The sequence below is a fragment of the Protopterus annectens genome, chromosome 3.part1 (genome assembly GCF_019279795.1).
Source record: "Protopterus annectens isolate FY-2018-M chromosome 3.part1, PAN1.0, whole genome shotgun sequence".
Taxonomy (NCBI): domain Eukaryota; kingdom Metazoa; phylum Chordata; order Ceratodontiformes; family Protopteridae; genus Protopterus; species Protopterus annectens.
Genome location: NC_056732.1, coordinates 733,930,462 through 733,958,038, shown reverse-complemented (window position 1 = coordinate 733,958,038; position 27,577 = coordinate 733,930,462). Strand labels below are relative to the sequence as shown.

At 35.8% G+C, this 27,577-nt stretch overlaps 1 protein-coding gene across 1 annotated transcript in view; it reads left to right on the top strand.

Annotated features, from left to right (window-relative positions):
• The window catches only part of LOC122798278 (fibrocystin-L-like), a 399,773-nt gene that overhangs the window by 91,166 nt on the left and 281,030 nt on the right, over nt 1-27,577 (top strand). Inside the window, exon 8 of the mRNA XM_044067090.1 lies at nt 295-460. Coding sequence (XP_043923025.1) covers nt 295-460 — 166 coding nt within the window. The remainder of the gene's footprint in view (nt 1-294; nt 461-27,577) is intronic.

Below are 27,577 nucleotides of genomic sequence, written 5' to 3'. Positions count from 1 at the left end.
GGCATCAATTTCACAGCTGACAAGTGGGTTATAATCCAAAATGACTCATAACTGGCATCAACCTCCTTTTTTCCTTTTTGTATATTGGTCAGAGTATCACATCAACAGTGACCATCAAGCAGACCCAATTTTCACACCACTGGGTGGCTAGTTCTGATGTAATCCTATGTTTAGTATATATCCATATATTTATATAAACACTAAAAATGTATTATTGTAATATTCATTATTAAAATGTGCAGTATCAAAAGATATAACAAGCAACTAATCCAGTATCTTTCTTTCTCTTCTAAGACTCTGTATTTGTGGGATACAGAAATGTTTGCTCCAGTGAGACAAATGTAATGTTTATGACAAATCCTGCAAATGATGATCTTCAGCACCCAATACACGTTGATACTCTCCAACTTGTCAACAGTACAGAACGAGCAAAAGTCTTTATACATAGACCTGATCTGAGGTAAGCTACATCCATTGTATGCATTTTAAATATGCAAATCATATGTTAAGAAAGCCTCAAGTAGTCCACTGAAAAATCAGTGGAGATTGATCAAATAGCAGAGTTCTACTCATCTTTTAAATCATACTTCACGACTAACTTGTTGAAAAATCTGGTATTTCACATCACTTGACAGATTGGTAGTTCAATTAAATATTTATAGAAGAAGAATCATTAGAGCCATAAATGGGGACAAGAAAAAATATGCAGCCTGTTTTGAATCCAGCCCAAATCTTCAAAAGATCCTTTTGGTGCCATAACTGTTGACTTACCAAGCTGCATGGTTTAAAATGTCTTCTCTAACACAGTGCCATTTATGTGTTACAAATCTGATAAGTAACAAAAGTTGCTAAGTATATTATGTGTGCTGTGTTGTTTTAGCAGTGTAATGATATATACTATTTGAAGAAGGGCAAAGCAAAATAAAAATTATTCTATAAGCAAAGTTACTCCAAGGGTTGAACTGGGGTTACTTGTATATGCAGTCTGCACACCTTCTCAATCTCCCTGTGAGTTCTTCACAGGTCCAACACTGATCAAGCAGGTGATTGAAAAAAAATGAAGAAATATGTGTTCAGAATATGTTTCTGTGAAAGCCTAAAAATTTTATTTCAGATGCAGTTGCAGCTATAGCTGAATAAGATGTCAGGTAAATGTAATGAATGTAGATATGTGAACACAGTGACTGCCACATTAACTAGGGATGGAAAATACTACAGACCTTTCTGTGGTAATCTCTCTCAACACCAAGTATGACTTATGTCTAATTTTTGGGGTGGTGGTGGTATTTGAACATCATTATTTGGATACATTCTGGTGCACGACAACAAGTGATGCCAATCAAACTATTCACTTTCCTGGAAAAAGGCACATTTGAGGACCATTAGGATTAGCTTTACATCATGATGGCACAAAGAAGCTCTGACAAATGCTGTAATTTCCTTGTTGCATCCAGTACCAACATATAATGTGCAATAATACCACTTATTGCTACAGAGTAATTATCCTTTATTTAGTGAAAAGCATCTTATGTACAGTTAAATCTGACTATTTTATCAAAGTCAGCTTTCACCATTCCTCATTAATAACTATATTTAGACTGGAAGTATGACATTTTTTGTAAGCTTAGCTCATAAAATTCAAATTCTGATGCCACTAGAGCTCTTCTGAGCTGGTACTACCAGCACTTTAAATATATGTGATATTTATAGACTCAGTGACAGCTAGCTGTTGCCCTGTAACATCCTCACTTTTGCCTTGCAGACTGCTTAGCACTGATTTGGCAGTGGACTTACTTAAGTAACTGAGGCAGTTGTGTTCTTGGATGCCATGTAATGCTCATTGTCCCTTAGCTGTGTGAGTTACATATTTTTTCATATCAAAGATTCATAGGCTAACAACATCTGGGACCTTTTTAATCCTAATCATGCATCCCAATCCTGACAAGTTCTGGTACCCTTGGTGGAGTAAGCAGGAGATTGGGAAATAAAACATTTACAAGCAGGGGCCTGGGAGATAAACTATTTAAAGGCTATGTTCATTAGAGACATAAGTGCCAAACCAGGGATGAGTTTCCAATTACTCATCTAGTTCTCCAAGTACACTTGAATTGGACTAAGGAAGAACTCTGCTCCATGTGAATGGAGATGCTCATGTCAGGTACGGTATCCAGATACTTGCTTCAGCAGGCCCAGAGTACAGTGCTGCTGTCTAGTGACATTAAACTTCTACTACTCAGTACATGGGTTGTACTTCATAACGAGATACATTTCCTAATAAGACTGACAGAGACAGGCCCTAAGTTAGGTTGTACGATATCAAAGTGGCAGGCACAGAAATGTTGATTCAGAGATTTGTACTAACTGCAGACACAGAAATGTTGATCCAGAGATGTGTACCAACTTAAATTCATAAAGCCTACATTTCTACCATGGTAGCGAGACCAGTGAATAGTAAACATTCACTTTTAACTACTGCTACAGTGTCAAATGTTGTATCTTTGTACATATTCTGCATATACATGTTTTCATCTGCTTCCATGTTTTTGATATCAGGAATGAATACAAGCTACCCACTTCCTTATGTAACTGTAGTCTTATTTCATTACTTGCATTCCTTTGTTCCATTGCAAGCTCCTGCAGCTTTATTTTTTCCCAAAACCTTTATTGAAATATCACATCTGAAAACATCCTAGTAAAACTTTCAAATAATTCTAAGTATCACTTAAGAACGTTGCAATATTTTATCTCATTTGATCACACCTGCAACATTTTATGCAACCATATGTGCTGAGTATACTTCATTTGTTTACTTGTTCATATCTGCCCCTAACTCAATTCATTGTTTATCTTTATAACTATGGAAACTACTTATGAATACTTTTTTAATGTTATTTCCCATTTATTTTCCTAATCTCCAAGTCTGAAATATAAGGTATTAAAGTTTAATTTTTGAATAGTGCATCATACCAACCGAAGAGTTAAGTGCTGAGATACATCTTGCCCAAGTATGCCTTCTTTATTTGGTCTATATTTTAATAAGAAGCTTCAGAAATCTTTTATTATAACCATGGCCCAAATAAATTTAGCGTTTGCCTTGGTGATGTCATCTTAAGGATCTTTCATAGCCTGTAATGGGTGTGTCTTTTTGCTTACACAGCATGCTGTCTTTAAAGTCTATAGACCCAGCTCAGGTTTTTCCTGAGATAATGTCACTGAGGTTAAAGATTACCATAACTTTCAGTGGCATCAGAACAGGGAAAACAAATTTCAAGTATGTCTCCATGAAGAGGAGACTGAAGACATTTGCTAATTAAGCAAAAACATAAATCAGACATTTATGCATAACATACAGTGGTGCATAAGGTAAGCCACCAAAGTGTGATAAATCAGTTTTAACTTTACATCATGATCAGGAAGTGGGGATTTCTACTTCCTTATAATAGCCTTTTGCACCACGGTTAACAATAAGCTCAACAAAGCATCCTGATGTTTAGTAGCTTCAGTTCCCCAATCACAACTGAACACTAATACATTTTAGTCACCTCAATTCTTTTGTTGAATACTTAATCTAACATTTTCTTTAAAACTTGTTTAAACAATGCTAATTCTAGACATGCCCCAAAACACGCTGCCAATCTCCTGAACCCATATTTATGTATCAACATGCATTAGTTATTTTTGGAACATTTTCTGAAGCCTATCTAGTGTATAAAAATACCTGTGAAGGCATTACCATAAAAATATTCTGAATTTTCTTGCTTTAGTGGCATATCTAGTTGCAAATAATAAAGTACTCCATTTCTTCCATTACAGGGCAATGTCTAGACTGTTTAAGCAAAAGTACTCTCTAAATATACATATATAAAAAGCTTTCTATATATTGTAATATCGATGTCCAGCAGTCATCTGCTCTACTTCCAGTGAATCAAAAACATGTGCAAATATACTTACTAGTGTTTGAAATGTTACTATAAGGTAAATATTACTTTGCCAGTATTACTGGAAATGCAGATCTTTTCCTTATTTTTCATTGTACATATATTGCTCTCAGTTTTGTTAATTGTCTGTGTACTTGTTAATTTGCAATGTGTCTTACATATGTATAGTTACATTTACCCCCCCCCCACACACACACACATTATATATATATATATATATATATATATATATATCTGTGTATATGTGTGTGTATGTTTGTGTATATATATATATATGTATATATATATATATATATATATATATATATATATATATATATATATACATACATGATTACTATTGTTTTAGTGATTGCTACAACATGGAATCAATAAATAACATGACCAGAAGGTCACAAGCTGAGAATGTCAAGGACTACCTGTTTGAACAATGTCGAACATCGAATCTCCTAACCTGCTTGTACCCAGGAGCAAGTGGTAACATGGGTCCAGAAGTGGGGTACACACATACAATAAACTTTAATGGATCTTTTCTCCCTGGGGTTCTGCTGAAAATCTGTTCTCCTCAATCAGATGTTCCCAGCAAAACTATAGCTTGGTTATCTGGTGCCGCCCTCAACTCAAAGTTTTAGAATACAAAAGTCCTCCACAAATTGAAGACCAAATAAAAATGTAGTCAGTAGCTTGTCTCAGTGCTTCAGCTGACTGCAAATCCAGTGCCAGAACTTATTTCTGAATGCCAGTACTGCAGTATTATACCATCAGCATCTGCCAATCATGCACCCTAATACCTTACACCTAGGGCAGTTACTGCCTTTGTCCTGCCGTAGCTATACTTCTGGTTCCAAGTCAAGAGCTGCAAATGAATACATTGATCTATGTAGGTTATTATTCCCTCCGAAAATAGGACAGCAAACAGACTAGCGAAACACATAAAGTTCCAATCGACAAGAAAAGGAATGCCAGCAAGTAGACCTAAACGCTTAATTTTATTAACAGGTACAAATACAACCAGCGTTTTCGCCACCCTAAACAGGAAGCTTCATCAGAGGTACAAAACAGCGCGAAAGTGCGCTTTAAATAGCAGTTTTAGGTTCAGTAATAGTAATAGATCATTGTAATTTCATGTGTTACACATAATTTAAAATTAAATTTAACCGAATCATTAATAGACAAATGTCTATACAATAAAGGTTGTGACTACTCACATAGCAAACAGTACATTGACTAGACAAGAAAGAACTTGTTCGTTTAAACATTCGTAAGATGTTAAATAAAATAAAATAAAATAAAATAAAATAAACCGCTAAAAAGTCCCAAATAAGCGGTTTATTCCTATTTACACTCTACCACTAGAAGGCAAGGTCATAAGATGTCTAAAAAAGATTAGACAATCCTAATAGTGTTTAAGTTTATTTAAAAACTACCTAACCAAAACTAAATCTTATAGAAACAGGGTTTAAATCAGGTAATACATTTCACATAGAAACCAACCTTAAAACTTTGTAGTACATTTCACATAGACACAAACTTTAAAAATATATGTATATATAAAAGTTTAATAAAAAACATAAACATGACAAGTTAAATAATAACTCTTTGGGTATAATAGCACCAAGGGGTATATATGTATACTCATAGGTATAAATTAAGATCAAATAAAAGGGGGTCCCTGTAATGTCACCTCATATGTGACTTAAGCTTCAAGTAAGGTGCTATATTGCAGCTTTCATTTAAGCCGGGAGCACAAAAGGCATTCAGCTTAAGCTGCCAGAGAAGCTCACGTACCTCCAACGACAGAGATGTAGGACCCCCTCTAACAGGCACAGGTAGATGGTCTATACCCATAAATAAAAAAGCATGTTCAGGGAACAAATCAATATGTTTGGCCAAAGCGTTCTCACTTTTTCTGTTTTTAATAGCATAAATATGCTGGTAGATCCTGTCCTTAAACCTTCTATCGGTCTTTCCGATATAGAAGGCAGGACAACATGAACAGTAAGCTATATATATAATTGACTTTGTATTACAGTTTATTCTATGGCCAATAGTAAATTTCTTGTTTCCCTCTACGGAGAAAAGGCTACCTGTTTTGATGTAAATACAATAATTACAGGACCCGCAAGAAAAAGACCCCTTAATTCTCGAAGAGTTAACTCCAATTGTACTGGTTTGGAGAAGGTCCTTTATATTAAGTCCTCTTCTAAAAACCATCAATGGTTTCTCACCAAGTTTGTCAAGCAAAGGTCCATTACCAGAAATAAAGGCCCAGTTCTTATATAAGATGTCTTGTAGTTGAAAGGAGTTCATATTAAATGTAGAAATAAAACTACATGGGAACCCCTTAGAAGAAGTACTTCCTAAGCTGCCAACAACAGGGCTCAAGTTCACGCTTACTTCCTCAGATGGTTCTTCACCACAAGAAGTTAGTGAAGTGGTCAAAAGAAGTGGTTTATAAAAACCCCTAATTCTTTTGTGTCTTACTTCAACAATCAAGTCATCAATCAAGCAGTGTGGGTATCCCCGATTAGTAAATAAATTCCTTAACGTCTCACATTCAAGTTGAAAATCCTCAAAATCACTGCACATACGTACAGCTCTCACAAGCTGTCCCTTTACTATAGCTCTTTTTTGCTTAGGAGGATGTGAACTGGAATAATGGAGAAACGAGTTCACATAGGTGTCTTTCCTAAAAATTGTCGATCTAAATGAATCAGGTTGGCTACCCCTAGATAACTTGACATCCAAGTAGTTCATTACTTCTGTATCGAAGCAATGTGTAAACCTCAGAAAGGAAGTTGTGCTGTTCAAATAGTTGGCAAATTGATCTGCTGTCCTAGAATCCCCTTTAAAAAGGATAAAAATATCATCCAGAAAGCGGGTATAAAATTTTATTTTATTATTCCACTCTGGGTTGGTAAATACAAACTTCCTCTCCCAATATGCCATAAATAAATTTGCTACGGCTGCTCCGCAAGGGGAGCCCATGGCCACACCTTGTTTCTGTTTATAAACCTCACTTTCGAAGATGAAAAAATTGGAGGTGAGAATAATGTCAAGCAATTCCGTGATGTTATTAATCTCACTTGACGACGCCCCTAATTCTTTCAAGAGAAGTTCAATCCATTCAAGGGCCTCTAGGTGTGGTATAGATGTATATAGATCCACCACATCTATAGTCAAGAAATTAGTCCCCTCAACTTCTGTTAAGTTGTTTATTTCAGATAGGAAGGACCACGAGTCTTTACATATGCTAGGTAACAGCTCAACGTATTTCCTAAGTAGTGAGTCCACATATTTGGAACAAGGGTAGGTAGTTGATGCCCTACCATCAATAAGGGCTCTCATTGGTGGGTCCCCAAGGTTTTTATGAACCTTGGGAATCCCAAACATCACTGGTGTTCTAGCATACAAGATGTCAATGTATTTGAAGGTGTCCTCATCAATTCTTCCACTGATAAACAGGTCTCTAAAATAGCCCCTAGTTCTTTTTGAACAAGTGTTCATCTCATTAGTGGAAGACTTGTGATAAGAATCGGAGCCCAACACCTTCAACATGCGTTCAACATAATCGTTTTGCTCAAAAATAGCTAACCCTCCCCCCTTGTCAGGTTTGATAATTCTTACACCTGCAAAGCGCAAAGTGTTTAGAGCCAAAAGTTGCTCTTTGGAAATATTAAACTGGCTAAAGTTGTCTCTACATGAGTTAGCCATATGTCTGATATCCAATTTGCAAACATGTTCAAACATTTTTAGTGTGACATGCAATGGCGGATTAAAAACACTTGACAATTTTAATTTAGGTTCAGGGGGTCTTTCCGTGTCACTAAATAGTAGTTTTATGTTCAATTTCCTCACATAACACTTAAGGTCCAACAAGACCCTGGCTACATCACATTTTTTAGACGGGACAAACGTATTGCCCAAGGCTAACAGCTCTACTAATTCGGGTTCTAAACTTAAAGAAGAAAAATTATAAATAGTAAAGTCCCCCTTCTTATTTAAAATAATTTTTGGTATAGCTGCAGCAGGAACAAGGTCATCACTGTTACCTAATTCCAATTCCTGTTCCCCCTGCGTTGTCTTTGTTTGTTCCTGTTCCCTAAAAAATTATTGTTCTCATTGTTGTTATTAACATTGGTTTCATTAAAGGAACCAGAAACTGGTGGGTCATTCTTAGCACCTATATTTTGCCCCCTATTTAAATTTCTATTACTTCTGCGAAGGGGTTGTTCCCCCCGCATATTATTAGAGTCACCTTCCCTAATGTCTACATCATCTGTGTTTTCAACCTCAGTCGGTTCAAGTGTATCCTCTTTGCCATAATTATCTTTGCAGCATAAATTAGGAAAAGCTCTATCTTTAGAATAGGCAAGCCTATCCCTATATAATTTCTTTGATTTATTGACCTTAAGCTTGACCATATAAGTATCTATACTAGAAAAAACAGAAAAAGTGAGAACGCTTTGGCCAAACATATTGATTTGTTCCCTGAACATGCTTTTTTATTTATGGGTATAGACCATCTACCTGTGCCTGTTAGAGGGGGTCCCACATCTCTGTCGTTGGAGGTACGTGAGCTTCTCTGGCAGCTTAAGCTGAATGCCTTTTGTGCTCCCGGCTTAAATGAAAGCTGCAATATAGCACCTTACTTGAAGCTTAAGTCACATATGAGGTGACATTACAGGGACCCCCTTTTATTTGATCTTAATTTATACCTATGAGTATACATATATACCCCTTGGTGCTATTATACCCAAAGAGTTATTATTTAACTTGTCATGTTTATGTTTTTTATTAAACTTTTATATATACATATATTTTTAAAGTTTGTGTCTATGTGAAATGTACTACAAAGTTTTAAGGTTGGTTTCTATGTGAAATGTATTACCTGATTTAAACCCTGTTTCTATAAGATTTAGTTTTGGTTAGGTAGTTTTTAAATAAACTTAAACACTATTAGGATTGTCTAATCTTTTTTAGACATCTTATGACCTTGCCTTCTAGTGGTAGAGTGTAAATAGGAATAAACCGCTTATTTGGGACTTTTTAGCGGTTTATTTTATTTTATTTTATTTTATTTAACATCTTACGAATGTTTAAACGAACAAGTTCTTTCTTGTCTAGTCAATGTACTGTTTGCTATGTGAGTAGTCACAACCTTTATTGTATAGACATTTGTCTATTAATGATTCGGTTAAATTTAATTTTAAATTATGTGTAACACATGAAATTACAATGATCTATTACTATTACTGAACCTAAAACTGCTATTTAAAGCGCACTTTCGCGCTGTTTTGTACCTCTGATGAAGCTTCCTGTTTAGGGTGGCGAAAACGCTGGTTGTATTTGTACCTGTTAATAAAATTAAGCGTTTAGGTCTACTTGCTGGCATTCCTTTTCTTGTCGATTGGAACTTTATGTGTTTCGCTAGTCTGTTTGCTGTCCTATTTTCGGAGTGAAGTTTACTTTCTGTTTCAACGTACATGGAGAGCCCTGCCACGCCGGTTATTTTTGGGCAGTCCAATTCGGATGCCGTGGATGTTCCTAACCTGCTTTTGCAACTTACACAAAAGCTTGAAACACTTAACAACCGTTTTCTAGCTTTTGAGGACTTATACGGAGCGCACAGGTGTGCTAATACAGAAGGTCCTTTAAATCGTGTTACACCTAGTAGAGCAGTGACTGATTCTCAAGGATCTATACCGGCAGGACAGCCGGTGAGAGCGTCAGCTTCTGGGAGCTGTTTAGATCTTAACGGGACTTCAAGCACTCAGTCTAAAGCTGTTACTGACCATATGGGGCATGAAAACACACTTATTGGCGAAGGGACAATATCCGAATGGATAAACAACACATGTGACTTTTTCGTCTTTAATAAAATGAACATTGATTCCTCGTCGGTGCAGAGTTCTGGCCCGGTTGCCGTGTCGGCAACCTCGTTATCAGACAAATTGAAGTTGCTTGATTCTAAAACTTTAAAACTGCGTAAACTACAATTGGAAGTGGCGTATTTCAAACAATGTTTAACTGATGGCATTATCCCTAAGGGGCTGAGATCAAGTTTTACTCCTTCTAATCTCATTAATAGTAATGCTTTCTTAACAGATTTAAAAACCTTGTTTCAAATGCAGGGGATCCAACTTTTGGAACTATTAGTCAAACATTATTCCGCTGTGATTGAATGTTTAACTGAGGAATTGTGTTTATTGGATAGCGAAATTAAAACTGATAGGGCGTTTGCTCAACTTAGGTTTGACCATTCACGTATTTTTTCTAGTATAGATACTTATATGGTCAAGCTTAAAGTTAATAAATCAAAGAAACTATACAGGGATAGGCTTGCCTATTCTAAAGATAGAGCTTTTCCTAATTTGTGCTGCAAAGATAATCATGGCAAAGAGGATACACTTGAACCGACTGAGGTTGAAAACACAGACGACGTAGATATTAGGGGTGGTGACTCTATTAATATGGGAGGGGAACAACCCCTTCGGAGAAGCAATAGAAATTTAAATAAGGGGCAAAATAGAGGTGTTCAGAATGACCCACCAGCTTCCGGCTCTTTTAACGAAACTAATGTTAACAACAACAAAGAGAACAATAATTTTTTAGGGAACAGGAACAAACAAAGACAACGCAGGGGGAACAGGAATTGGAATTAGGTAACAGTGATAACCTTGTTCCTGCTGCAGCTATACCAAAAATTATTTTAAATAAGAAGGGGGACTTTACTATTTATAATTTTTCTTCTTTAAGTTTAGAACCCGAATTAGTAGAGCTGTTAGCCTTGGGCAATACGTTTGTCCCGTCTAAAAAATGTGATGTAGCCAGGGTCTTGTTGGACCTTAAGTGTTATGTGAGGAAATTGAACATAAAACTACTATTTAGTGACACGGAAAGACCCCCTGAACCTAAATTAAAACTTTCAAGTGTTTTTAATCCGCCACTACATGTTACACTAAAAATGTTTGAGCATGTTTGTGAATTGGATATCAGACATATGGCTAACTCATGTAGAGACAGCTTTAGCCAGTTTAATATTTCCAAAGAGCAACTTTTGGCTCTAAACACTTTGCGCTTTGCAGGTGTAAGAATTATCAAACCTGACAAGGGGGGAGGGTTAGCTATTTTGAGCAAAACGATTATGTTGAACGTATGTTGAAGGTGTTGGGTTCCGATTCTTATCACAAGTCTTCCACTAATGAGATGAACACTTGTTCAAAAAGAACTAGAGGTTATTTTAGAGACCTGTTTATCAGTGGAAGAATTGATGAGGACACCTTCAAATACATTGACATCTTGTATGCTAGAACACCAGTGATGTTTGGGATTCCCAAGGTTCATAAAAACCTTGGGGACCCACCAATGAGAGCCCTTATTGATGGTAGGGCATCAACTACCTACCCTTGTTCCAAATATGTGGACTCACTACTTAGGAAATACGTTGAGCTGTTACCTAGCATATGTAAAGACTCGTGGTCCTTCCTATCTGAAATAAACAACTTAACAGAAGTTGAGGGGACTAATTTCTTGACTATAGATGTGGTGGATCTATATACATCTATACCACACCTAGAGGCCCTTGAATGGATTGAACTTCTCTTGAAAGGATTAGGGGCGTCGTCAAGTGAGATTAATAACATCACGGAATTGCTTGACATTATTCTCACCTCCAATTTTTTCATCTTCGAAAGTGAGGTTTATAAACAGAAACAAGGTGTGGCCATGGGCTCCCCTTGCGGAGTAGCCATAGCAAATTTATTTATGGCATATTGGGAGAGGAAGTTTGTATTTACCAACCCAGAGTGGAGTAACAAAATTACATTTTACACCCGCTTTCTGGATGACATTTTTATCCTTTTTAAAGGGGACTCCAGGGAAGCAGACCAATTTGCCAACTATTTGAATAGTACAACTCCCTTTCTAAGGTTTACACACTGTTTCGATACAGAAGTAATGAACTATTTGGATGTCAAGTTATCTAGGGGTAGCCAACCTTGCTCATTTAGATCTGTAATTTTTAGGAAAGACACCTATGTAAATTCGTTTCTTCATTATTCCAGTTCACACCCTCCTAAACAAAAAAGAGCTATAGTAAAGGGACAGCTTGTGAGAGCTGTCCGTATGTGCAGTGAACTAGAGGATTTCCTACTTGAATGTGAGACTTTAAGGAATTTATTCACTAATCGGGGTTACCCGTACAGCTTGATTGATGATTTGATAGTTGAAGTTAGACATAAAAGATTTAGGGGCTTTTATAAACCACTTCTTTTGACAACTTCATCAGCTTCTTGCGATGAAGAGCCATCTGAGGAAGTAAGCGTGAACTTGAGCCCTGTTGTTGGCAGCTTAGAAAGTACTTCTACTAAGGGGTTTCCATGTAGTTTTATTTCTACATTTAATATGAACTCCTTTGAAATACGAGACATTTTACATAGGAACTGGGCCTTTATTGCTAGTAATGGACCTCTTCTTGACAAACTTGGTGAAAAACCATTGATGGTTTTTAGAAGAGGACGAAACATAAAGGACCTTCTCCAAACTAGTACATTTGGAGTTATCTCTTCTAGAACTAAGGGGTCTTTTTCCTGCGGATCTTGCAACTATTGTATTTACATCAAAACAGGTAGCCTTTTCTCCGTAGAGGGAAACACGAAATTTACTATTGGCCATAGAATAAACTGTAATACAAAGTCAATTATATATATAGCTTACTGTTCTTGTTGTCCTGCCTTTTATGTCGGAAAGACCGATAGAAGGTTCAAAGACAGGATCTACCAGCATGTTTATGCTATTAAAAATAGAAAAAGTGAGAACGCTTTGGCCAAACATATTGACTCTTTCCCGGAACATGCTTTTATGTTTATGGGTATAGACCATTTACCAGTGTCTGTTAGAGGGGGTCCCACATCTCTGTTGTTGGAAACAAGAGAGCTTCTCTGGCAGCTCAAGCTGAATGCCTTTTATGCTCCCGGCTTGAATGAAAGCTGCAATATAGCACCTTATTTGAAGCTTAAGTCACATATGAGGTGACATTACAGGGACCCCCTTTTATTTGATCTTAATTTATACCTATGAGTATACATATATACCCCTTGGTGCTATTATACCCAAAGAGTTATTATTTAACTTGTCATGTTTATGTTTTTTATTAAACTTTTATATATACATATATTTTTAAAGTTTGTGTCTATGTGAAATGTACTACAAAGTTTTAAGGTTGGTTTCTATGTGAAATGTATTACCTGATTTAAACCCTGTTTCTATAAGATTTAGTTTTGGTTAGGTAGTTTTTAAATAAACTTAAACACTATTAGGATTGTCTAATCTTTTTTAGACATCTTATGACCTTGCCTTCTAGTGGTAGAGTGTAAATAGGAATAAACCGCTTATTTGGGACTTTTTAGCTGTTTATTTTATTTTATTTTATTTTATTTTATTTAACATCTTACGAATGTTTAAACGAACAAGTTCTTTCTTGTCTAGTCAATGTACTGTTTGCTACGTGAGTAGTCACAACCTTTATTGTATAGACATTTGTCTATTAATGATTCGGTTAAATTTAATTTTAAATTATGTGTAACACATGAAATTACATGAAATTACAATGATCTATTACTATTACTGAACCTAAAACTGCTATTTAAAGCGCACTTTCGCGCTGTTTTGTACCTCTGATGAAGCTTCCTGTTTAGGGTGGCGAAAACGCTGGTTGTATTTGTACCTGTTAATAAAATTAAGCGTTTAGGTCTACTTGCTGGCATTCCTTTTCTTGTCGATTGGAACTTTATGTGTTTCGCTAGGTTATTATTCCCTGAAATAATCAAACTGGCAGATGCAACAAATGCAAACATGATTCGTGAATTTAACTCTATATTTCTGAGACCATGGATACCTGATGGCAAAGGTGCATACCTCTCAACCTCTCAGCACAAAAAGTCTGGACAAAGCCTAAAATAACAGAGGGACAAAGGCCCAAAAATAGGGACAAATTTTCATTATTGCTCTTATAAACTTAGAAAGTTGCTAAAATAATAAGTTTTGTATTAGCATACATTTTTCTAAAGGATATGAAGTCTGAAATTAAACTGCAAGTCATTAGTGACTTCATTCCTCAGAGGTTTGGCAGAAAACCACAAATTTTGGGAGGAACAGATCAAAAATATGAGGTGAAAATCTGGACAGTTGAGGGGTATGGGTGTATACTACAAAATGCAGGAATTCATAAAATGTATTTATGAGTGGTGATTCAGACATATAAAGTCCAGTCCACACTATCTGCTGTCTAAATGGTGGAAAGTCTAAAGAGAATCAGCTCCAGCAAAAAAAAAAAAAAAATCACACATTTTTTTTTTCAAAGAATTTTTTTAAATAATTATTAAAATGAACAAATATTTCCATGAAATTATAACATTTTTTCTTTAAAGTTAAAAACAAGAAAATAAAAAAACAAACCTTCTAATATATAAACCAATGTAACTAAACTATGTACAAAGATGTTCATCATGCAAAAAAAAAATCTTAATGTAGCTGTAGGATTAATAAAAATCATCTGTTTACATAAATTAGTAAACTATTTTTCTAGAAGTTTATAGATGATATTCCATGAATTATATAATGTAGTATTCCTAGATGATCTAGCTTTAATAGTTAACATTTCCAAATTACACGTTTTAAGGAGTATATTTTTAAATTCCAAAAATGTAGGTGCTGTACTAGATTTCCAATTCTTAGTGATTGTTTTTCTAGCTATAGATAGTATAGACCAAACCAAGGGGTACTTATTCTCTTTTACACAATCAGGAACAGGAGTATTAAATAAAACAAGTGATTTAGATATAAAGAAATTATCAGTAAAAATTGTTTGCAACAAATTATTGATATCATCCCAAAATTTTCTTAAATATATGCAATTATAAAACATATGAGACCAGTCAGCATTCAATTCAATATTACATCTCCAACATGTTATATTCTTTTTAGAAAATATACTTATATTATGAGGAGTGATAAACGATCTATTTAAAAATCTCCGAATATCACAAGCAACACCAACAGTAGAAAACAGAAGTTGGAAGCCAAAAACAGTCTTGCAACACCAGAAGTAATCCTTAACGCAAGTTTATTGACAAAAATAGGTTAGCGTTTTTGCTTCTCTGTAAGTGGAAGCTTCATCAGAGTAAACCAAATTGTTCAGTAAGGCGCCAAAACTTACTGAGCATTCAAATAGATTGTGCACATCACATGTTACATCACTTCCTGAGGGCGTAAACTAAGTGCCTTGTAACAAAATGTAAAAATGTATATATTATTCAATACATGAAAGATATATTATTGAATACATAAAATGTAAATAACTGTGCACACCTAAAATAGAAGCCTATGATAGAAAACATACATCAACACATTATCTTTGCTCAAATTCGTTAAATAGTACATAAAGATATATATATAAAAACATATGTAAAATCTATGTATATATACGTATATAAATCAAAGCTATGAAGCTGTGTATTCTACAAAGAGGATAAAAATACAAAATATAAAATAACACCTTTTTAATAAATTTTTACATAAAGGCTCCTATGTAAAAACACATATAAATGAAATTAGATTGAAAATTGATTAAAATAGAATTTAAAATGAAATTGATACCTGAGGCGCTACATACAGATAAAAGATTTATTTATATATATAATAATATGAATGTTTTAATTTATGTTATAAGTGTTTTAAATATTTACAAATAACCGACCTATTCGGGAAGCAAATAATTGTATTGGTATGTAAAAAGTATTTATTTACAAATATCAATTAAGTCAGACTTAAAGTGACTTATTTTTGTGTGTTTAATAAAAATTACTACCTGAGGTATGCTCTGTATTTTAACACAGGGGCAATATTACAAGTCTCATTCAAACCCGGGGGGTTAAAGGCATCCAATCTAAGTTGCCACTCTAGTTCTCGATTTTCCAATAGCAGAGATATGGGTCCACCCCGGATAGATGGCATTATATTATCAATGCCCATAAATTGAAAACTGTGCCCCGGATTTTTCATTATATGTTTAGCTAGGGCGTTTTCATTTTTACAATTTTTTATTGCATAACAGTGTTGATACACCCGTTCTCTAAGTTTTCTGTCGGTTTTACCGACATAAAAACTGGGACAACAGACGCAAAATGCTATATAAATAACTGACTTAGTTTCACAATTAATCTTAAAATTAATGTCGAATTTCATACCCCTTATACAAAAAGAGTTCCCGGTGCGAATGGTCTTACACCACTTGCACAGTCCACAAGGTAGGGAACCTTTTAATCTGCCAAACTGTTTTAACCCAGAATCAAATTGTAGTAATTCTTTAATATTTATACCCCTCTTGTAAACTATACGGGGTTTTTCACCCAATTTCTCCCCCAAAAAAGGGTTATTGGAAATGAAATACCAATTTTTTTGAATGATTTCTGAAATTTGTTTAGAATCACTATTGTATGTAGTAATAAAACTCAAAGGTAGCGGTGTAGAATTATCATTAATCACAACATTTTCAGAAATACTCGTGTCCACCATACCAATGGGTGTATTAGTCAGGGCCAAGACATCACCATACAACAAAGGTTTGTAAAACCCAGCACTCCTCTTACTTTTTACTTCCCCAATGAGCTCATCAACAAGTATCTCAGGGTAGCCTCTATTGATAAACATAGTTTTTAACAAAGAGCACTCAGCTATAAAGTCTTTCAAATCACTGCACATTTTTACAGCTCTCACTAATTGTCCTTTGACAATTGCCCTCTTCTGTTTATAAGGGTGGGAGCTCGTGTAGTGTAGGAAAGAGTTCACATATGTTTCTTTCCTAAAGATTTTTGACTGGAATTTAGAATTTGATCTATCTTTAGTGAGTTTCACATCTAAATAATCAATTTCTTCTCCTGAAACATGATATGTAAATCTAAGAAAGTTTGTTGTGTGGTTGATATAATCAATGAATGCTTGAACAACCTGTTGGTCTCCTTTAAACAAAATGAACACATCATCTAGAAATCGAGTGTAATAACAAATGTGCTGTTTCCAATCAAGATTGTCTAAAATGTAACATTTCTCCCAGTGGGCCATAACCATATTGGCCACACTGGCACCACAGGGGGAGCCCATGGCCACCCCCTGTTTTTGAACATAAAGTTCTTTTTCAAACAAAAAATAATTAGAAGCAAGCACAATGTCTAAGAGTTCTGTGATGTTATCAGTTTCACTTTTAGGAGCTTTTAATTCTTGAAGGAGTAAGCCAATCCATTCAATTGCCTCCTGATGTGGGATGGAGGTATATAAATCAGTTACATCAATGGTAAGAAAAATGTAGGAGTCGTCAAAACAGATATTATTAATGTTGGTCAAAAAGGTCCAAGAATCTTTACAAATACTAGGAATAAGCTTTATATACTTAGAGAGCAAAAAATCTATGTATTTGGAACAAGGATAAGTTGAAGAACATCTACCATCAACTAACGCACTCATTGGTGGATCCTTATAATTTTTGTGGACCTTTGGTATGCCAAACATCACTGGAACCCTAGGTTGGGAAATATCAATGTATTTGTACATGTCCATATCTATCCTACCATTGATGAATAAATCTCTAAAATAACCTTCATTTGGTTAAAGCAGCCATTCATAGCATTAAGTGAAGTAGTTTCATATGCAGGGGAGTCTAAAACTAAAACCATTCTTTCTATATAATCAGCTCTTTCAAAGATGGCCAAACCGCCCCCTTTGTCTGGCTTTATTACTCTAACTGATGATTCTCGTAAGTGGTTAAGTGCTTCCACTTGTTCTTTTGTAATATTAAAAGTGTTAAGTGAAGATGTTTTTATACAATTCATGTGTCTGATATCCAACTCACATGCATTTTCAAAAATTCTTAACCCCACATGGATGGGTGGATTGAAAATACTGGATAATTTTAAACTTTCATTACCATGGTACGTGACATCATTAAATAGCAGCTTTAAATTAAGCTTTCTTACATAACACTTCAAATCAATTAACACCTTAGCCACATCACAATGTCTAGTGGGAACAAAAGTGTTCCCTAATGCTAACAATTCAACCAGTTCCGGTTCCAATTCCAAAGTAGAAAAGTTGTAAATGGTGAAATCACCTTTCATATTATGTAAAATAATCGGAAAGTCAGTACTGGTTGAAATACACAGGGGGCTTATTATCTGTTCCAGTTCCTGCCCCTGGCTCCCTGTTGATGGTTGCCTCGATTGCCTAAAAAATTTTTTTGAGGTGATTTATTAGCATTGCTAATATTAGGACCCCTATTTACCACCTCTTGCTGCTTGTTACGGTTCCTATTACTTCTTCTAGGACCGTTGTCAATCTCACCAACTTCACAATCAGTATTCACAATAGTTTGTTCTATATCACCTTCATTATTGTCATGTCTTGTTCCTGAAGTACCAACAGGTTCGTATGACTTTTGTGTAAAAATCAGTTTCGGGTAAGCTTTATTATGTTGGTAAGAAGCCCTATCCCGAAACAGTTTTTTAGACTTATTGGTCTTCAGTTTTGTCATGAAGGTGTCAATACTCGTAAAAATGCGAGTATAATCAAATTTAAATCTATTAAAGTTAGAGTCAATCTTTATATCATTGTCCAAGAGGCTAATTTCCTGGATGAGATTATCAATGTTCATAGAGTAATGTTTGATGATTAACTCAATCAATTGTGCGCCTGGCATTTGAAACAGCGCTTGTAAATCGGTTAAAAAAGCTGCACCTGGTATCAAGTTAGAAGGTGAAAAATTGTTCCTTAACCCTTTTGGAACAATATTCTCACTAAGACACTGCCTGAAGTATGCTACTTCAAGCTGAAGCTTCCTGAGCTTCAATGTTTTACTATCTAGCAACTTTAATTTTTCGTTGATGTCATCACTGCGAACACAAGATTTACCAGCGGCTGGCACCGGCGGGTCATCCACAGACGGTTTAAAGAATGTAAAAAAATCACCTGTGTTTTTTATCCAATCGGACAGTGACGGTACGCCCATAAGTGCTCCTTCCTGGTTTCCAAAAGAAATAAAGGTGTTCGCCAAAGGGACTCCATCATCTTTTTGCGTATTAGAGCTCCCAGTAGAGCGCACAGGCTGAGCCGCTGGCAAGGAACACGTACCCGTGTCTCCTGAGCGCTCCTGAGTCACTCTGTTCTCATTAGATTTTGAAGCATCTAAGGATAATTGAACATTCCTCTTCTCCATAATGTCCAAACGTTGATTCAAGGATCCAATCTCTGAGATACAGCCACCAATAAAGCGGACATATCCACATAGCCGGTATTATCTGAACCGAATATATTCGGGCTCATGGGACTGGAAAGGCTGTCCGAAGCCATAAAACAAACCAGCGAATATCACAAGCAACACCAACAGTAGAAAACAGAAGTCGGAAGCCAAAAACAGTCTCGCAACACCAGAAGTAATCCTTAATGCAAGTTTATTAACAAAAATAGGTTAGCGTTTTCGCTTCTCTGTAAGCGGAAGCTTCATCAGAGTAAACCAAATTGTTCAGTAAGGCGCCAAAACTTACTGAGCATTCAAATAGATTGTGCACATCACATGTTACATCACTTCCTGAGGGTGTAAACTAAGTGCCTTGTAACAAAATGTAAAAATGTATATATTATTCAATACATGAAAGATATATTATTGAATACATAAAATGTAAATAACTGTGCACACCTAAAATAGAAGCCTATGATAGAAAACATACATCAACACATTATCTTTGCTCAAATTCGTTAAATAGTACATAAAGATATATATATAAAAACATATGTAAAATCTATGTATATATACGTATATAAATCAAAGCTATGAAGCTGTGTATTCTACAAAGAGGATAAAAATACAAAATATAAAAATAACACCTTTTTAATAAATTTTTACATAAAGGCTCCTATGTAAAAACACATATAAATGAAATTAGATTGAAAATTGATTAAAATAGAATTTAAAATGAAATTGATACCTGAGGTGCTACATACAGATAAACCCCCCGGGTTTGAACGAGACTTGTAATATTGCCCCTGTGTTAAAATACAGAGCATACCTCAGGTAGTAATTTTTATTAAACACACAAAAACAAGTCACTTTAAGTCTGACTTAATTGATATTTGTAAATAAATATTTTTTACATACCAATACAATTATTTGCTTCCCGAATAGGTCGGTTATTTGTAAATATTTAAAACACTTATAACATAAATTAAAACATTCATATTATTATATATATAAATAAATCTTTTATCTGTATGTAGCACCTCAGGTATCAATTTCATTTTAAATTCTATTTTAATCAATTTTCAATCTAATTTCATTTATATGTGTTTTTACATAGGAGCCTTTATGTAAAAATTTATTAAAAAGGTGTTATTTTATATTTTGTATTTTTATCCTCTTTGTAGAATACACAGCTTCATAGCTTTGATTTATATGATATATACATAGATTTTACATATGTTTTTATATATATATCTTTATGTACTATTTAACGAATTTGAGCAAAGATAATGTGTTGATGTATGTTTTCTATCATAGGCTTCTATTTTAGGTGTGCACAATTATTTACATTTTATGTATTCAATAATATATCTTTCATGTATTGAATAATATATACATTTTTACATTTTGTTACAAGGCACTTAGTTTACGCCCTCAGGAAGTGTAACATGTGATGTGCACAATCTATTTGAATGCTCAGTAAGTTTTGGCGCCTTACTGAACAATTTGGTTTACTCTGATGAAGCTCTAGAGAAGCAGCTAACCTATTTTGTCAATAAACTTATGCTATGATTACTTCTGGTGTTGCGAGACTGTTTTTGGCTTCCGACTTCTGTTTTCTACTATTTAAAAATCTCCATGTGAATAATTTCCATTTTAAAGAAGTAGTCATACTTGCTGACTGTAAAATATTCAATTTGTCTTCACATTTTTGAAATATAAAAATGCACCATTAAAGGGACTCAGCATCTTACTAATTGACTGTTAATGGCCAGAAAACTGAAAAGCAGCTTACATACTTCATTTGCATTACTGATACTTGAAAATCATTATAAATTAAAGGAAATGCTTGAAAGAAATCAACAAAGTCAAAAATGCTACTATGGCAGAAACTGCAGAAGGTTATCATACTTATAGGTTGGAGACAAAGTGAGAATACAAAATCCATGGGAAACTCTGCTGCCTGAAGTTGAATTCTTTGGTAAAGCAGCTGAAACAAGATCCTATGTTATTGTGGGAACATGTAAAGCTGTATAGAAGGAATAAAAGACATTTGTACAAGGCAAATGCACTGAAGTCAAAGTTCCAGGATGAAGACCTTCTTTGTCACATCTTCATTTTCTCAGATGCACCGATTATTCCTTTTTTATATTCTAGGACTAACCCATTCAATGTGTAACAGACATTACTGTAAGGCTGTCATTAACCTGATTCGCATAACTCTATTTTTCTTCCAAAAAATGGTCATCACATGGTAGATAAATGTTTATTACAAAATTACACCTGCTGTTATACTATATGCCAAACACTATACACTTTATTAGAAATCCTATCTTATTCCATACTGCTTTTGTTACCTTTTATTTGAATATAACCACATTTAGTTATTTATTGATTTGTCATGTGACTGACTGGGTGACTGAGAGTGCTGCATTCTGGGTAATTCTCTGTATTGAAATCTGCTGCAGATTACAGAAATCTCAGCTAACCACCACAAACTGTCCCCACAGCTTCATTAGCAGGAGGAAGCACTAAATCATGTAAAATCAGGAAATAATTAGATAGCTGTTCACCAGAAAGTTAATAATTAAAAGTTTTTGGTTCAATAATTAAACATATTAAATATAGTTTCATTGACGTAACTAAAGCAAAAACTACATATTTTAGAATCAGAACACTTTGTCACTTTGTATGACAAGGTTCATAGGTAGGTACTAGGCTATCGGCCCAAGGGCCTACATAAGCCTAGCCAACAAGGTTCCCTGGCTTACGCCAACCAAGAAAGTTATTTTCCTGTGCCACTATCGAGCAGAGACACAGAAGTGATCCCCGGGATGTATTTCCTATTTCCCATCCACTTATCAAGATTTTTCTTGAAGAGTGCTAATGAAGAACTTTGCTTAACATAGATGGGTAGCCTGTTCCAGAGTATGGGAAGTCTCTGGGACAGGAATCTATCCCTCCAGCATGTCCTAGTTATTGTGGTGACAAGGTTTAGGTCCCTAGAGCGTGTAGCTCAGAGGGATTGGGATTTCTTTAGGTGTAGCATGTCCAACAGCTCTGGGTTTGACATAGCTTTATATGTTAGGCAGAGATCACCTCAGAGTAGGCGATATACTATGGAGTAAAGCTGGAGTTTTTTGAGGTGGTCAGTGTACGGCATTTGTTTGAGGCCAGTAATCCTCTTTGCGAGGTACTTCTGTGGCCTTTCCAGCTGCTGCAGATGTCTTGTGAGGTACATTCCAAAAGGGGCGTTGTACTCTATAATGGGTCTAATGAGTGTTGAGTAGAGGGGAACAATGACCTCTTTTTTCCTGGATGAGAACCGTCTTATGATGAGGTGTGCCATGCAGAAGGACTTAGTGACGACTGTGGCGATGTGACTATCAAAGGAGAGACTACTGTCCACCTGGGTCCCAAGGTCTCTTATCATACATTCGGTGTTAAGTAGATTGCTGCCTATGTGGTAGTTCATGGGTACAGAGTTTTTACCAAAGGGGATGACACTGCACTTTTTGGCATTGAGCTTAAGACCATGGCTCTGATACCAGGTATCTGTCTCAGCAAGGCCCTTCTGTAGGATGTAAACATCATTTGGGGACTTGACTATGGCTCCTAGTTTGCAGTCATCTGCGAACTTCATTAGCCAGAGGCCTTCTGTGTTAGCCTGCACTTCAGAGAAGTAGATACCAAACAGGAGAGGTCCCAGGACAGAACCCTGTGGTACTCCACTTGTCACTGCTTTGAGGTCAGACTTGGAGTCTGCAACTTTTACAGTGTGGGTTCTGTCAGTGAGCCAGTTGGCAACCCATCTTGTGACGTAGGGATTTATACCTAGTTTAGTGAGTTTAGCTATAATTCCAGAATGGGGGATGGTGTTGAAAGCCTTGGCGAGGTCAAGATAGGCTGTGTGAACCACCATACCCTCATCTACGGCTTTGGTGACTGCCTCAAAGAAGTCGATCAGGTTCAGGAGGCATGATCTGCCTTTCTCAAACTCGAGCTGGGTGGGATCCAGAGTTTGGAGGTTACCAATATCTTTGTTTATGAGTTCCATGATGATACGTTCAATGGCCTTGCAGACCAGGCTCGTCAGGCTAATAGGTCGATAGTTCCCAGGATCAGTGGTGGCTCCCCCTTTGTGGAGTGGGATAACTGTTGCTGTGTGCCATTCAGTGGGCACGAAGCCTGATGTGAGGCTATTATTGATCATGGTGCTTAAGTGGGGAGCCAGTTCGTTCTGAAGTTTGTGTAAAATGCAGCCTGGGATGTTGTCCGGTCCCATGGATGCTGTGTTTTTGGCTTTAGAGAGTGCAGCTTTTACCCGCGTAGTTGTGATTACAGGGACTTTGCTTTCTTCCTATATAGATATGGGCACTTTAGGGGTGGGGGTAAAGTTAGCACTGAACCTATCTGCCATGATGTTGGCAATATCAGTTGGTTCTGTAATTTTCATGCCTTTGTGCTGTAACTCAGAGCAGATCTGGGTGTTGCCATTGAGATTCTTGGCATAGCTATAGAATGCTTTGTGGTTGTCCTTAGAATTAGTGGCAATTTTGTTTTTGTAGCTAGCTTTGGAGGATCTTATAAGGAATCTCAGCTTCTTACTGAGGCTGACCAGGGAGCTCCTCCACTCATGGGATTTTACCCTCTTTTGCTAAAGTTTCTTCCTTCTGTTGTACAGTTTGTTTATGGCAGGGGACCACCAGATTGGCTTCCTTTTTTTGGAGGATAGCGTCTTGGTTTTGTTTAGGATAGCACGATCCATGCACTCGTGTAAGTGCTTATAGAGTATATTTATGTAGGATTCAGCAGTTGTAACTGTATTGTCCATCTGCATGGGTGTCATGAAGTTCACCACTTCTGTCTTAAGAAGCATGATGTTGGCTTTGGAGAAATTTTTTACCATGGTTTCCTTAATGGGGGGGGTGGGGGCGGGATGTGGATATCAAGGGTGATTAGCTTATGGTCAGATCGGACCAACAAGGAGTTGACTTCAGGCGTGGAACACCGGTCACTCATGTTGGTAATGACTAGGTCTAGGATATTGTTGCCCCTGGTGGGGGTGTGGATAAGTTGATCCAGGGCATTGGAGTTTATGAATTCCAGAAAGCTTTGAGCTAAGGAATTGCTACACAAGTAGTTTTCCCAGTTAATGGTGAGATAGTTGAAGTCGCCCATTATTAGGGTGTTTGGTTGAACCCTAATATTTTCCAGCATATCAAGGAAAGAGCTTAATTACTGTGAAAAGAATAAGTAAAAATAAATAAATCTCTTGCACATGATCTTTAAAAGTATTTTTCTGGGGGTCACACCAGCCTCAGAAACAAAAAAAAATTATTTTTTTCCCCTATAGGCAAACTACTCTGCACCCCCCCCCCACCCCCACAAGAAGGACTTCACTCTCTCCAGCTCATGGTCACACAACAGTGGAGAAAATTAAAAATAGTCACACAAAATGCACAGCAGTGTCACAGAAAAATCAATGCAGCTGTGTGTAATAAAACCTTTCATTAAAAGTTCAATGAACAGTGATAAAGACAATGAAAATGTAAAGGAAGAAAAAAGTTTGAGTGAGTGTAGCACAATTCATTACTGCTTATTACAGGGAAATACGTGCTGAAGGTATTTAATACTTTTCCCTTTTAAGAAGATGGGAAAGACAAAATAGCAGCAACAAGAGAGAAATGCAGCACTTATTGCATGTCTAGAAAAAAGCAAACAATGTATTTAATATTTATTCAAGGTTCATTGGAAACTATGGAAGCTTACAGAGTTAAATAATTAAGACAAACATCTTCTAATCTGCTGAGTTGTATGATCTATTAATAAGAGAAATAGTTTATGATATTAGAAATTATCAAAGAAGGCATATATTTTAAAGAGAAACAGACCTTGACCTTATCAAACATATGGATATAAAATACATTTAAAGGGATTAACTAAGAAAATGGAAGTGTGTAGATAATGTAGGAGTCAAATAATAAAGCAAAAAATGAAAAATAAAGTGAAATTATAGTTGAGTAATAAGAGAAATAATTTATGACACAAAAATAATCAAAACAAGGCATAACCTTTTAAGAGTGTTACATATTTAAAGACCTTAACTAAGGAAGGTAAAGGGTGAAGATAAAATATCAGTCAAATAATAAAGCAAAAATGAAGAATAAGGTGAGAATGCGGTTGCTTCAGGGACACGTGACAACCAGGCACCATATCAAGTTATTTTCAGGATATATTCATACAGGATATAACTACATTATATCTTCTGTAAGTGTACTGTATACATCTCCAATTTACAGTAATGTGCATATGTACATAATTTCTTTTCATCTTAATGTTCCACCTATACATATGCATATATCCATTTATTTATTTTTATTTCATTTTATTTTTTATTTTTATTTATTTAACATTTATTGACCGGGAAAGTCCGACTAGGTTCCACAGAGCCTGTTTTCAGCGGAGGCCCAGGGAGAAATGCTCCAGATGCATGTCTTTGGAATGTGGGAGGAAACCGGAGTACCCGGAGGAAACCCACGCAAACACAGGGAGAACATGCAAACTCCACACAGAAGGCACCCCAGCCGAGAATCGAACCAGAGAACCTCTTGCTGTGAGGCGACAACATTAACCGCTGCACCACTGTGCCGCCTTTGTAATTGTAAATCACAGACCAGGTGCAGTTCATTAGCTCAGACTATGTAAGAGTTTAACATCTGAACAACATGTGCAGTAGGGACTGCTGCAAGCTATGGAAATTCCCACAGCTATACCTCTTCCCACACTAGACTTTGTAGAAGCTAATATCCTCATAGTATCACTTCCTTAAAGCTAACATTTGTGTGTTATACATGTGTACTATATAATACTGCAGTATTTTACATAATTGCTGTGTGGTAGTGATGTTTATATTTTGTTGGTTGTCTTCTTTGTACTTGTAACAGTATTCCCATTATGATATATGCAAATGATGTTTATATTCTGCTGTTTGCTGCATTATTATACCTGCAACAATGTCGATATTCTGATGGCTGTCTTATTCATTGTATTTGCCTAACCAGAACAAGTCATGATTGAAAAAGATCCTAGGGCAAGTCTACTTACCCAGTTAACAAAATAAATAAATAAATAAATAAATGCATTATTGCAAGAAAGACAACCACAAGGTGCAGTTGAGAATCGAGCCTAGTGCACTAATATAGCTATAAACACAAGGGAAAGAAATGTTCAGTTTCTGGACACTTTTGTGGAATCCCTAGTAGAAATAATCATTTTAGGAAATTGTATAAAAGTAAAACTAACAAAGCTCAAAATAATTTGCATTTTATTGAGCCAAAACATGAAAATGTGCAGTTTGTAGGTACTACTAAATTGAAAAAGTTGATTCTGTAAATTCAGGGAATAAAGAGGGATTGCAACAAGACAGACTGGTAGAAGAATCTCAACATTAACAAAGGATTGAATTTAAGTCAGCTTTAGTGAGTAATAATAAATCAGGAAATATTTTGTTAAGTATTTGGGTTGAAAAGCAGTGGAAGAAAAGCAGTGTGCACTTTTCTGATGTGGTTATAACATCAAATAAAGTTATTTGGTCAGAAAGCTATTGTACTTCAAATAGCACATTAATAAAAAGTGGATTTGCTTAACACATTAAGTCACTTGGCTTCTGAGAAGTGTGGGCATGGTGAAAAGTATTCACAGTATACAAGCACAGAGTGGCTGAGTAAATTAGTACATAGTCACAGAATCATGTCAGATCCTGTAAAGAGAAATAGCAAAGATATCTTGTGGTGTCAGAACTGAAAAATGAGCCACCAGCTGCTCAGATGTCCTCTATTTCTCCATTACCCTACTGTCCTTGATTATATCTCACAGGACTGTGATTGCCTCCAAATCATAGATTAGGAAGGTGAAGTGGATGTTGGAACAGAACATCTGACAGGATCACATAAGCTGTCCTGCATGCCAGTTTTTGTTTTTGTTGCACCCTGCTGCTGACATCATGTCCATCACTACATGCTACATCATTATGGCATTGTCCTTTCAGCAGAAACTCCTCCTTCCTTATTGCAACGTGCAATCTAGAAATTGTTATTCTTACCCAGCACACACTCAGCTCCTCCAATGCCTGAGCTACTAATCAAACTCAACAGGAAAATATGCATTCAGATCTTTCCAGAAATTATGATAGTAATACATGCTCCATGGAATGCTCAAGCACCTGTGTTGAAGAAATGAGTGGCAACTGAATTAAATGCAAAGCTAGTTTTTTTTATTAAGAAACAGGCATAGTTAACAGAATAGGTGAAACATGTTAAAATCATGATATGGATTGATCCTTAGGTTTTCA